The sequence below is a fragment of the Nelumbo nucifera genome, chromosome 5, assembly GCF_055504915.1.
Source record: "Nelumbo nucifera cultivar China Antique chromosome 5, China Antique-T2T, whole genome shotgun sequence".
Classification (NCBI taxonomy): domain Eukaryota; kingdom Viridiplantae; phylum Streptophyta; class Magnoliopsida; order Proteales; family Nelumbonaceae; genus Nelumbo; species Nelumbo nucifera.
The window spans coordinates 79,923,175-79,936,314 of NC_142653.1; the positions used below are offsets into that span (position 1 = coordinate 79,923,175).

General features: G+C 40.6%; 1 protein-coding gene across 3 annotated transcripts in view; it reads left to right on the forward strand.

Moving 5' to 3' along the window:
- Nucleotides 1-13,140, forward strand: part of SDG40 (SET domain group 40) — a 34,755-nt gene that overhangs the window by 16,151 nt on the left and 5,464 nt on the right. For 2 of the 3 annotated variants that reach the window (XM_010253895.3, XM_019197155.2), the window contains exons 5-6: nucleotides 1,551-1,664; nucleotides 1,746-1,826. In XM_010253895.3, coding sequence (XP_010252197.1) covers nucleotides 1,551-1,664; nucleotides 1,746-1,826 — 195 coding nt within the window. Of the gene's footprint in view, nucleotides 1-1,550; nucleotides 1,827-13,140 lie in introns of all 3 variants that reach the window. The other variant, XM_010253897.3, reaches the window with a different exon arrangement.

Sequence of the window (13,140 nt, forward strand, 5' to 3'; positions counted from 1 at the left end):
TCTCAATGCTATCATTTAGGCCCCGTTCGCTTTTCGGTAAGTTACTTACCCGGGAAAATGCAGTTACCTGGGTAATTTTTTCTTGGGAAACACTTACCCGGGTAAGTGCATTTACCCATGTTCTTTTATGTCTCATGTAAATAAGGCAATGACCATTTTAGCCATAAAAATCCATTATTAAAAAGGGTATTTTTCCCCATTCAAGTGTTGGCAACTTTCCCCCTAGGTGGGAAAGTTATTTACCCACCTAGGAGATGGGTATCACTTACCCGGGTAAGTGATACCCAGGAAAATAAACTTTCCCCGGCTCCCACATAAATCTGAAAAAAGAACATGGGATTCTTGGTCAATGGGAACCAAAATCCCATTGACCAACTTTCCCCCCTCTCAGAATCCAAAAAAAGAACGCCTCCTTAGGGAGAAGTTTGGGAAAGCCTCCATAGTTTTTACCCAGGCGGTGTGCCTTGATTTTAATTAACTCAATAATTTGCCACAAGGCCAGGGGTTTCCAAATCATAAATTGCCTTTCCTTTTCTTGAGCCGAGAGTGCCACCTCTTTCCAATTTCTCAATATATCATTTAAGGAGAAATTTTGGAAAGCCTCCATGGTTCTTACCCAGTTCACCGCCTTGATTTTAATTAACTCAGTAGTCTCCCCTTCGGTTCTGCTTTTGTCATTGAAGATTCTACCATTTCTTTCTTCCCGAATGGTTCAGACAACAGCTGCCCTCACTGCTTTCCACAAAAGATGTCCTATTTTCTTTGGTTGCCTTAGGAAATTAGGCTCAAAAAGACCCACCACATCCTTAGGAGGGGACAACCTGCACCTGAAAAAGAGAACAAAGATGTTTCTAGACACAAAGCACAAAGGAACAGACTACAAAGCACCAAAAGACTTCCAAAACACTAGATGAAAGAAGATTACAACACAATGTATCATTATGAGACTTCCTTTTGATAAAAGATAAGAAGCAACTAATATAGACTCGTGGGATATCTGCGCTGTGGTTCTGGTTCTGTGCTACCATGTCATTATCTCATTGTGTCACCATTGCTTTGCAATGGTTGACTGCATGGCCTTGTGGCATGTCACTTACCACTGGTAGTGCAATGTCTAAATTTATGTACTTACAAGTTTCCAAATCAGGCATGTGGTACCAACACTCATAGGTCTCACCAATTAGGCAAGCTAGTATCTTCAAAATTCAAATAAATAAATAACAGAAAAAAGAAAAGAAAAAAACTTCAATAGCCTAGAACGTTGTTTCTTAAATTCTGACATTTTGAGAGGTACCTAAGATATTATTGGTTGGAAAGTTTCTTGTTGCCTGGTTGATCACCACTTAATGAGCTGTTTTGTTCATAAGAGATCCCATACCTGCTAATTGGTTGACTATCTTTTGTTTTACAAGCACAGGAATTTTTCTTTCCATCTTAGAATGCATTCACTTTCCATAAAAGCTTTACTGTGCTCTTTTTTTTCCTTTTTCTTTTTCTTTAGTTCTGTTAATTTAAACATTATGTTTTTCAAACTTGTCTCATGATTGAAGATATCTTCTCGTACACTGCATATACCGTGGGATGATGCTGGGTGTTTGTGCCCTGTGGGTGACTTTTTTAATTATGCTGCACCTGAAGAGGCAATGCCTTGCTCTGAAGATTTAGTAAGTTGGAAAGAGGTATCTTCTTTGAAGTTTAGCTATTTGTGGAAGTTTGATGCTAAGCAATTCAATGCCTATTTGCAGAGGTTAACAGATGGAGGGTATGAAGAAGATATTTCTGCATATTGCTTCTATGCAAGGAAAAGCTATAAAATAGGAGAGCAGGTATATGCAAATAAGATTGCTCTGAGATTTTATTTAACTGATGCAATTCTATGCAGGTAACTTGCTAAAGAATTAACAAAAGTTTCCAAATCTAGTTTGTGTAATTTTGCTATGTGATAAGAATTGGTTTTTTCTCCATTTATGAGAATGTCAGACTGAAAGTTTGTTTGCTTACCCTTATTTTTAATCATTTTTTTTTTTAAATAGATTACAGGTTGTCTGTTTCTTTCATGCTGTTTGTTGTTTTTCATAGCATCAAATTAGGGAGTCTGGAATAGCTGCACTTGATGGGCTGTTTAACCAATAATAACACATGAATTAGTGACTAAGTTCCCATTTTCAACTGTCTTATTTCTCATGGTATTTCTGTATCTCCATGAGCTTTGATTAACTTTCCTAAGCCACTCCAGTTAGGTAGTGGATTTGGAAGATTGGAGCCCCCTCAAGCTTTGCAGCTCCATTGTTCAAGTCTTTCATGGAGTTATTGATGTAGCCAAAAATATCTAGCATGGTTAATAGGTGGATTGCATGGGTATTACAGTCCTCTATTCAGTAGAGGATAGACTAAGCTAAGATATCATGGAAGTGGTTGTGAATCCAGCAAGGGATATTCACGATAGACTTAAGGTCTTGAATAGGAGCTTGGTTGGGCGTTTTGTGAACTCTGATCCAGATGTAGAGGGTGTTGGTGACTGGGTGGAGGCTGTTTGGCATCCAAGGAAGCCGTTCAAGGTTAGGAAGTTGAATGTCGGGTTCTTTTATTCCCTTTCAATAGTGAAGCAGAGGCGAGTGATATTTTAAGGAAGGAACAAAACCAGGTTTGATCCCCAGAGGTTAGGATGGGCGATGGAATCTTGTAGTTGGTGCAATCAGATATTTGGGCCCTACAAGTCTAATTTGGATAAATATTTTTGGAATCCCCCTACATGCTTGGTGTTTCCAAACTTTTAAAGCAGTGGGGGATGCATGTGGAAGATTCAGGTTCATGGATTCTCGATCGATCTCCTGGAGGTGTCTTGTTGCTACTCGTATCCTAGTTGAAGTCGACGAAGTTCATTTGGTCCCTTCTTCTCTTGTCCTTCGTTTTGCTGGAGAATGTTATGATTTAAGAATTGGAATAGAAGGCTCATATCTGATGAGATGGGTTGAAGATCTAGAGGAGTTGTGCAACTATTCTCAGTCATCTAATGCAAACTGCAGGAAGATGAACAGACCACTCAACAGAAGGCCTGAGGTTGAAGACAGGGGCATTATTGGAATTAATGAGAATGTTTATCAAGGTTCGAGGGTTCGCAATAATGACGAGGATAGGAAAATCTCGAGAGATGAACCGATCGGTGGGGCCCATCTACTTGGGATCGAGAGCTGTATTGCGGTGGATACCTTTTTCGGTGAGGAAGGAAATGGTGGGCAGAGGTCATAATGAAGGAACATGTGGAGGTTCAGAAAGAGGAGACGGTGGGGCAGGGTACATGCTTGAGGAAGTCTCCATTGATAGTTAAAGGAAGGGAGACGTGGGAGGGAAAGGGGCCCACACTGATTTTCTTAAGAAAGAATCTTAAGAAGCAAAACAGAGCCTCTTGCTTAAAGGTTAACAGGAAGTCCATTTGGATTAACTTGGTATTTTGTGGTATATACTTTCTTATGATGAATTATATTGTAATGGTTGATTACTTGTGTGGGCCTTTTATTTTATGTTATTGGTTGTGTCTGTGTTGTTGGGCCTTAAGTTATTGGGTCTGCTTTGGTTCCTTTTGTAATATTATCATTGTTAGAGTGGCTGTTCCCACGTTTGGGACTGTCACATGACTTTTAATGATGTCATGTGACCTGTTAATTAAGTGTTTAGCCTTGCTGTTTTGCTAATGGGCTTTAGTTATAGGGCCCAATAGTACTTTAGGCTCAGTTTGGAAGGAGTATAAATAAAAATATGTAGAGTGCAAAACCTTGTATTTTGTATTACTTATGTATTTGTACTATTTCCAAACTGAGCCTTATATCCTTTATTAGGAGTATTACTAATCAGGGGTACTTTTGTACTTTATTGTACCATCTTATTGGACTTAAAAGATTTAGGACCTGTAGAAATCTTCTATTCTGCTGCTCCATTTTCTCTACTCTTATCTTCTTCTCCAAAACCCTCTAACTCTATCGCAGCCTTGCAGGTTTAAAACACATGGTATCAGAGCACTGAAAACTACTCTGTGACTGGTTCGACCTGCTTATTTCCTCTCTTTTTCTCCTCTTTTTTTTTTTCCTGTTTTTCTATTTAGGGGCCTCAAACAAACAAACAAACACTAGAAGAGGGCTGCTGAACTTCAGCCCTAGAAGCAGGGCTGCTTAGAGAAGTCCTAGTTCTTGTTCCAGTGGAGGTGAAGCACAGCCATAGCAGTGTTGACAGTGAGAACAGGATTCAGTAGCCGAACCATACAAGGAAGAGTTCAGGTGTGTTTGGGTACTACTAGGAAAGTGTGGGACTTGGATTTGTGCCTCAATCCTTCACATTTCAGTCTTTTAGAAGCTTAGCAACATTTTTTTAAGCTCAAGGTGGTCTTAGGGTTCAGGGGAAGCATCTTCTAAGGACACTAGATCAACTAGAAAAGAGTTCCAACACTCCACATTGTACAAATTACAAATGTGTTGCTAGATGAGTACAACTTCTGGAAATGGTCAATTTCAGCCAAGTTATTTATTTTTTCCAAAGGTCTGATGGGGTGATGGAGAAGTGAAGAAACCCAAGGAAGGAGAGGCTGAATTGCCACATGGTGCAAAGAAAATGCAACAATGATGTCCTGGTTACTTGCCTCTATGACTGTAAAGTTTGCTAGGACCATCCAGCATTTCCCTACTGTATTTAAGATTTGGGAAAAGATTTTAAAAACCTATGGACAACAATGCAAAACCAATGCTGGAATCTATAGATTGACACAAGATATTGCAGCACTGAAGGGGAGATGATAGTTGCTACTTATTTTGCTACTTTGGAAGGATTGTGGGAGGAACTTGATCATCACCTTACTATTAATTGGGACAGCACTATTGACAAAGAAAAATATGATAAGCAGGTTGAGGAGGGGAGAGCCTTCAAGTTCTTGGCAGGTTTCAATGTTTTCAGAGCGAGAGGTGCACAAAAAGTGCAAGACTCCAAATGCACCTGAGGCACAAAGCGAGGTGCATGCCTTTTTGAAGAAGGCAAACAGAGTTTTTAAAAAATACAAAATATAAAAAACATATAAAAAATTTAAAAATTACAAAAAACCAATACATCTTTGTTAAAAAAGATAGACTTGAAATTCAAATTTTCAAATGAAATTAATTGATTTGTTTAGATTATTAGTGCAATTGGTTAGAGGTTAGTTCATGCATTTAAGAATTAAGATATGACATGCAATCTAAAGTTCTAATTTCTGCAATTTGCATACAAATTACAAGAATTTAAATATCATAAATAAGATACAAAATGCGGATATAAAAGAAGTTAAAAGACAACTTACCTCTCCAAGTCTCTCCATGGTGTTAAGCAATTAAGCCTCAATACCACAATCACTGAATCACTACATCTAGATCTAGTAAGTGGTAATCGGAAAATCCATACATGACACATCACATTCACATCATTAATCATGATCAGTATTAACAAAAAAAAAACAATCACAACTTAAAGTCTTAAACTAAACAACAAAAAAAGAGTAGATGTTCAATTCTTTAAAACAAGGTTGGATGAAATAAGGTCGTGTCTAATGCTATCACTCATCACTCATTTTCCCGTTTAGTCTTCATCTTCATGATCTTATTTCTCATTCTTCTTCATTTGGAAGTTCAACTTCATCTTCATCATCATCACAATTATAGTCCCCAAAGGCCTCTTCCCAATCTTCTTCCTCAAGCTTTCCATCTTCCAAACAGAGTTGAGAACTTGAACCTCCTCTAGATTTTCTTGCATTGGCTGATGCTGTTGTTCTTACATGAGTAGCTGAAGCTGAACCAGAACCTCTATTTCTTTTACTCATTGTTGGCTCTTCAATTCCCGAAGCAAGAGCCACATCTCCCCATGTTAAAGAATCATCATCAAATACTAACTCATTTTGGGTGTCAACATGCTTCAGGTTTGAGAACTGAATCAACCCGTGAACAACCCTAGTTCAAGATCCTTGAAGGGAATGGAGTTCGTGCAGGCAGGTCAGTGGAGGAGATCCTTGAAGATAGAAGCAAAAAATTTCCTGTTCGAAGAGATGAGAATCAAGGGGAAGGTAAGCTTGAAGGTAAGGGAAGCGAAAAAGGGTACAATATTGCTGGAAGGATTAGAAGTGATCGAGCTAAGAGAGTTCATAGCTGGAGCCTGTTAAAAGGTAAGCAGATAACCTGGCAGGATTTTAGTACATTAGAAGGGAGAAGATATGTTGTTGAATGTAAGAGGAATAGAAAAGGCTTCTTCATAGCTTTGGCTGAATTTTTTGGTAAGGAACGAAGGCAACTGGTGTGTCTACCAGCAGGAAAACAGAGCCAAGGATGGGGGGAAGTTGACTGGTTGCTCAAAGAGTTTTTAGCTCAAAGAGTAGCAAATGATAAAAAAGCCTCCATAAGGGAGGAGAAGGCATATCTTAGCAACAACAGAGTAGAACAAGGGCCAGTGGTCATGGCAAAAACAAAAGGCTAATGCAGAATGGTGGGAGGTCTAGAGAGAGAAGAGTGGGATAGTAAGTTTGTGATACAAGCCAAGGAAAAGGTTAATGATTGGAGGAGGGTAGCTGACTTACTGGCAACCAGGTTGAAGCTGAAGAGTGTCTTCATAGTAACCCCCTTCGATAACTGTAAAGCCCTCCTAGATCTAGTAGAGAATGAATTGGAAATATCAGCTATCAATATTCAGGCTAATTTCGGATCATTCACAGTCTTTAAATGGAATCCAACATCCAACTCCAAGGATTTATTTGTCGAAGATGGTGTGGTGGTGCGTGTAATAGGCTTGCCATTTCATTTGTGGAAACAAGAAGTAGCAGAGTCTATAGCAGTATTGTGTGGAGGAATCTTGAAAGGAGCTTTCTGGGGTGATCATTATTCAGTAGCAATCCTGCTAAGTGGTGTGAATCCAAAAGACATTCCACGAAAGGTAGAGGTACGAACAGAGGGGAGTTTTGTCTCTGTGTGGCTAGCATCCTCCATTGAAGCAGGGCTATGGAAAGAGGCTCGTATGGTAGGAGGGGAGAAGGAGGAAGAAGAAGCATTATGTGGACTTGTGAGATTGGTTAATTCAAATGGGAAGGAATGTTTCACTAAAAAGGGCCAACAAATTCTGGGAAGCCAAAAAGCTTTGGGGCAGATGGAAGGTCAAACTTGTAGAAAGCAAGAAAAGGCTATGACAAATGGCAGATCTTTTGTGCAGGTGGTGTCAGGGGAAATAGACAAAAATATACCAGTGTCTAAAGGGAGAGGGCTGAACCAGCAACCTCAGATAGGGAGGGTTGCTGGTTCGACCATTAAAGCAGGGGGCGTGACTTGTTAAGAGGTCACGTGGGAGGAAAAGGCTTAGAAAATGGGCCCAGTTGAGTGGATCCCTTTTCTGGTGGGCCGGAGAAGGCAACTCAAGTAAAGGTTTTAAAGCTGGGTTCTTATATTACAAGTTTTGAGCCCAAGGCCCATTACAAGACAGATGGGCCAAGGGACCCTTTAAGTAAGCACGTGACTGGGAGGAGGGATGAGCTGATAGACGAGATTAAGCGTCTATCTTCTTCTACCCGAATCCCTCCTTTCAGTCGAACAGTTCAGGCGCAAAATCTCAAGACTCTCAGTCTCGAGGCTCTCTATAATGGGTCCCATCCAACCTGGCGAACCGTCTCTCACCAGATAGGCGCAACCCGAGATACTTGAAGCCTAGTGATTTGAACAGAACAGGGTTTGAAGATTGGTTGAGTGAGCAAAATAGCAGTGACGATTCTGATAGAGATGAAACTATAAGTTTGGGAAGTCTATCTTCGAAAAGCAACAATGATTTACTTGAAATAGAAAGTTTGCATACAGAGCTGTTATTTTTAGAGGAAGAGATTGAAGAGGCAGGTGGCGGGAAGACTAGAAATGGCGAAGAAAATGGTCCTAAAGCTGTGAAAACTCCTCTTCCCTTCGTCGAGGGAGCTGACCCTGAGTCTAATGAATTACAGGATGTTGGTGGAGAGGGACAAGAATCGGCCGTGAGGATGGATGTGGGTATTCCAGTGTCGGAAACACAGAGAAAGGATTTCCAAGTGGGTAGGTCGTCAGGAAGTGATTCTTTCACTATGTCTACTTCACAACTTTGTCCAAAAAGGGGAAAGGCCTTAAAACCATTTGTCGCCTGTCAACAACTAAATTCCAGTGATTCTAGTCCTACCCTCGTCCTACCAGGTATGGGTGTCAATTCTTTTTTAGGTACTGACTTGTGTGCTATGCCTGTAACAGATATGCCAGCTTTCCATCCAAGAGGTTCTGATGCAAGAGAGAGGGTGATAGTGGAAGGAGGAGAGAGTGTGATGGAAGGAAGTAGTAAGGGGGAGGCGGACAGATTCTGGGAGTTGATATGTACAATGATGGAGGAACTAAAAGAAAAGGAAGGATTCTTAGAGAGATGCTGTAGCCAAAATAAGTGTGAGCAGGGTAAAATTCTTCCTCAGACATTGGCTGGAAAGGGTGGAGAAAAGAAACAGGTTGATTGTTGTATTAGGAAGGGGGAGAAAAAGGAACAAAGAAGAAAAAAGATCTGAAGTGGAAAGGCTAATCTCAGACATTGAGGGAGATTTAGAATTTAGTGGTAGAGGGGATAGGAGGAAGGGCCTAAAATGAGGAGATTATGGCCTTTTCATGGGTGTTTTTGCTATTTTGTCTCGATGAAAATTATTAGCTGGAATGTAAGAGGGTTAGGGAGTGCAAGAAAGAGAAGGGTGTGATCAAAGACCTACTCTGAAGGGAAAAACCTGATATTGTGCTGTTACAAGAATCCAAAATGATGGAATTAGATGGGAGATGGGTGAGGAGTTTTTGGAGGTCTATAGGTTTAGGTTGGAGCTCGTCTCCTTCTTGGGGAGCCTTGGGGGAGATCATAACACTGTGGAGGGAGGATGTGGTGGAAGTAGTGGAAGAATTGATAGGTAGATTCTCAGTTTCCATTATGTGTAAGAATGTAGAGGATGGGTGTGTATGGGTCTTAACCAATGTTTATGGCCCTAATTCCTATAAAGAGAGGAATGAGATGTGGGAGGAACTATATGCAATCAAGGGGCTATGGTATGGCCCTTGGTGCCTGGGCGGGGATTTTAGATTCTCTGATGAAACCAGTAATCCCCAACAGGTAATTACAACAAGCATGAGGAAGTTTAATGGTTTTATTGAAGAATGTGAATTGAAGGAAATACCTCAGCTGCAAGCTAGTTACACTTGGTCCAACCTTCAGGAAACCCCTTTGTGTTCGAAGCTGGACAGGTTCTTATTTAACTTTGCCTGGGAGAATAGTTTGGAAAACTTGGTTGCTAGAGCATTACCCGGGGTCACCTCCAATCACTGTCCTATCCAGATAGGTACTAAGTTTTTTCCTACAGGACCCAAACCTTTTAGATTCGAAAATATGTGGCTTACCCATCCAGATTTTGTGAAAAAAGTGAAGGAATGGTGGGGTGAGGAGGAGAGGGGAGTAAGATGGAAGGGGATCAAGTTTCATAAGAAATTAAAAAGGTTGAGTGCCAAAATAAAAGAGTGGAATAGAGATCATTTTGGTAGAATTGAGGAGCAAAAATTGTGCCTAATCTCTCGAATAGAAAACTTGGATGTAAAGGAATCTCAAAATGGGTTGACCGAGGAGGACAAAGTGTTAAGGAGACAATTGAAAAAGGATTTGGAAGAGGTGTTACTGAGGGAAGAAATCAGTTGGAGACAAAAATCTAGACACAAGTGGATTAAGGAAGGCGATGGGAACACTAGATTTTTCCATGATTTGGCAAATGGGAGACAAAGAAAGAATCTTGTGACCAAGCTAGAGATAGGAGAGGAGGTGATTACCAACCAGGATGACATAGCCAGAAAATTTGTGGACCACTTCAAATCGATTTATAGAAGACCTTTGAGTGAGAGAGCAGTCGTGGAAGGGGTGGAATGGCCAAGAATTGATGATGGAGTGGCAAGGTGGCTGGAAAGGGATTTCGAGGAAGAAGAGATTAAGAAAGCTGTCTTTCTAATGGATAGATCCAAGGCTCTAGGTCTAGATGGCTTTACAATGGGTTTTTATCAAGACTGTTGGGAGGTGTTGAAAGAGGATTTAGTTGAGGTCTTTAAGGAATTTGCAGACAATTACATTATAAGCCCTAGAATTAATGCCACCTTTTTGGCCTTGATACCTAAGAAGAATGATGCCAACCACCCAAAAGATTCTAGGCCTATTAGTCTGGTGACAAGCATCTATAAAATTCTGGCTAAAGTGCTCTCGTTGAGGATCAAAACAGTCCTCCCTTCTATCATTAGTGAAACCCAGGGGGCTTTCATTCAAGGGCGACAAATAACAGATCAGATCTTAATTGCGAATGAGTGTGTGGAGGAAATGAAAAGGTCTAGGAAGAGAGGTTTCATTTGTAAATTGGATCTTGAAAAGGCCTATGATTTGGTGGACTAGGAGTTTCTATTAGAGGTTATGCGAAACTGTGGATTTGGGGACAAGTGGTGTAGTTGGATTTTTGGGTGTATCAGTACTTGTCACTACTCTATTCTGGTAAATGGTATGGTGAGGGACTTTTTTCCAGCTTGCAGGGGTGTTAAGCAAGGGGATCCACTCTCACCCTTCCTTTTTACCTTAGTAGCTGATGTGATTAGTAGGATCATTACTAAGGCTGACAGTGAAGATGCCATTAGGGGTTGGAGAATAGGGAGACACCAAGTCCCCATCACCCACCTTCAGTTTGCAGATGACCTAATGATCTTTTGTGAAGGAGGTTTTAGCGAAAAGGTAGCAAACCTAAATGAGCTAATCAAAGGATTTGAAAGTATTTCTAATTTGAGAATAAATTTGGAAAAGAGCTGCATAGCGGGTATAAATTTGGAGGTAGGGGAGGTTGAGGCTATTGCAGAGTGTCTTGAGTGTTCCACCTCTGCTTGGCCTATGTCATACTTAGGGCTTCCTTTAGGGGCAAATCTTAGGGAGAGTAGATTTTGGACCCTAGTGATAGAAAAATTTGAGAAGAGATTAGCCTCATGGAAGAGGAATTATGTCTCTTTAGGAGGGAGAATTACCCTAATAAGAGCTACCTTGGCTAACTTACCTACCTATTTTTTGTTTGTTTTTAGGATACCAGTTAGGGAAGCTAGGAAATTGGAGAAGTTGATGAGAGATATCTTATGGGAGCCGGGACAAGAAAAAAAGGATAACTTGTTAATTGGGAAATTGTGTGCAGAAATAAAGAAGAGGGGGGTTTGGGACTTGGGAGGGTAACTAGAAAAAATCAAGCTCTATTAGGGAAATGGTTGTGGCGATGGCCATTGGAAAGAGAGAGGTTGTGGCATGAGGTGGTGGGAAGCATTCATAGGAGGTCAAATAATGAATGGGATGCTAGTGTATCAAGGCAAGCTAACCTAGCAGCACCTTGGAAGGCCATTCATAGCACCCTTCCTCAATTCCTCAATTTTATCAGGTATGAAGTTTGTTCTGGCAACACTGTTCATTTTTGGGAGGATATTTGGGTAGGAAACACACCTTTAAAGGATCTGTTCCCTTCGCTATTTTTTGTTTCTTTGTACAAAAAGAGGTGGTCTCAAAATTTGTCTCACCTTTGGGAACACCCTTAGATCCTACTTGGGATTTTGGGTTTCGTAGAGGACTTAGGGATGATGAAATTGAATCTCTTTCTGTCTTGCTTGGTTGTCTTAATCAGGTTTGTTTGGATCCCTCCAAGCCAGATAAGAGGGTATGGACTCCTAGACCCAATGGAACCTTCACTTGTGCTTCTTTCTTCAAGTCCATCTCTCAACTTTCTACTCACCAACCCTTTCCGTCAAAAGAAATTTGGTGCAGGCCAGTTCCCCAAAAAATTATGGCGTTTTGTTGGGAAGTATTCCTTGGGAAAGTAAACACTCTAGATAACTTACGAAAGAGAAGACCTTTCCTCTGTATTTCTCCTAATTGGTGTATCCTCTAGAGAGCTCACGGTGAGGATTGTTACCACCTATTAATATCTTGTCCCTTTTCTGCTGACCTTTGGGCTTGGCTACTTTCGTTGTTTGGGAGTAGTTGGAGTCTACCAGCAGAAGTTCACATGCTCTTTAACCATTCTACCTTTTATTGGCCTACAAAAATAGGGAGAATTATGTGGAGATGTACTCGTGCTGCCTTGATTTGGACTCTTTGGGAAGAAAGGAATGTTAGAATTTTTCAAGAAAATGAAAGGAGTAGTTAGGAATTGAAAGACTGTGTGTTAAATAGGGCAATACCTTGGTTGAAGACCTTGGAAATCTTTCATCAATTCTCCTTTAATGACCTTTGGAGAAATTGGTCAGCAGTAGTGAGGTGTTCATCCCTAAAGGACAAATCAATTACAAGCTGGTCTCCTCCATCCGAAGGCTCACTGAAGTTGAATTTTGATGGAAGTAGCATGGGTAATCCAGGATTATCCGGAATGGGGGGTGCTTTGAGAAATGAGAAGGGAGAGATTTTGTTGCTCTACTTAGGTTCCTTGGGAATTGGGGACTCCATCAGGGCAGAACTTTTAGCTGTTGTACAAGGGGTGCAATTTGCAAACCAGCTGGGGGTACAACACCTAACAATCGAGGGGGATTCCAAAGTGGTGGTGGGTTGGTTGAAAAATCCTGGAGAGGCTATGTGGCGTTACAAGAATGAAATGAAGAAATTTAGTTGGTTGACAAGGAATATGTTGGTCACTGTATAGTGGGTTGGGAGATCAACAAATACTTTGTCAGATGTGTTAGCTAAGCAAGGGGTAAATAGGGAAGAATTGTTTTGGGCTCAGTTGTGATTCTTGCTTTTCTTTCCTAGTTTACTTGTAAGATTCAAGGAGGGGCTGCAGCTCGCGCCTCTCCTTGGGATGTTGTATGAACTCACTGTAAATCTGCTTCTGAATTAATAAATTTATTATCATTCATCAAAAAAATACTAGCTCATTTTGGCTCCAACATCTTCATGTTCCATCTCCCTTAATAACCATTCATTACTCTCATGTATATCTTTCAAAGATATAGGGTCAGTGAATACATGAATCAAAGTTTTCCTTAAGTAACTGGTTAAACTTAATGAAGACTCAGTCATTTAAGCGCTTTTGATCCAACCGATTCCTCTTTCTGGTATGGATCA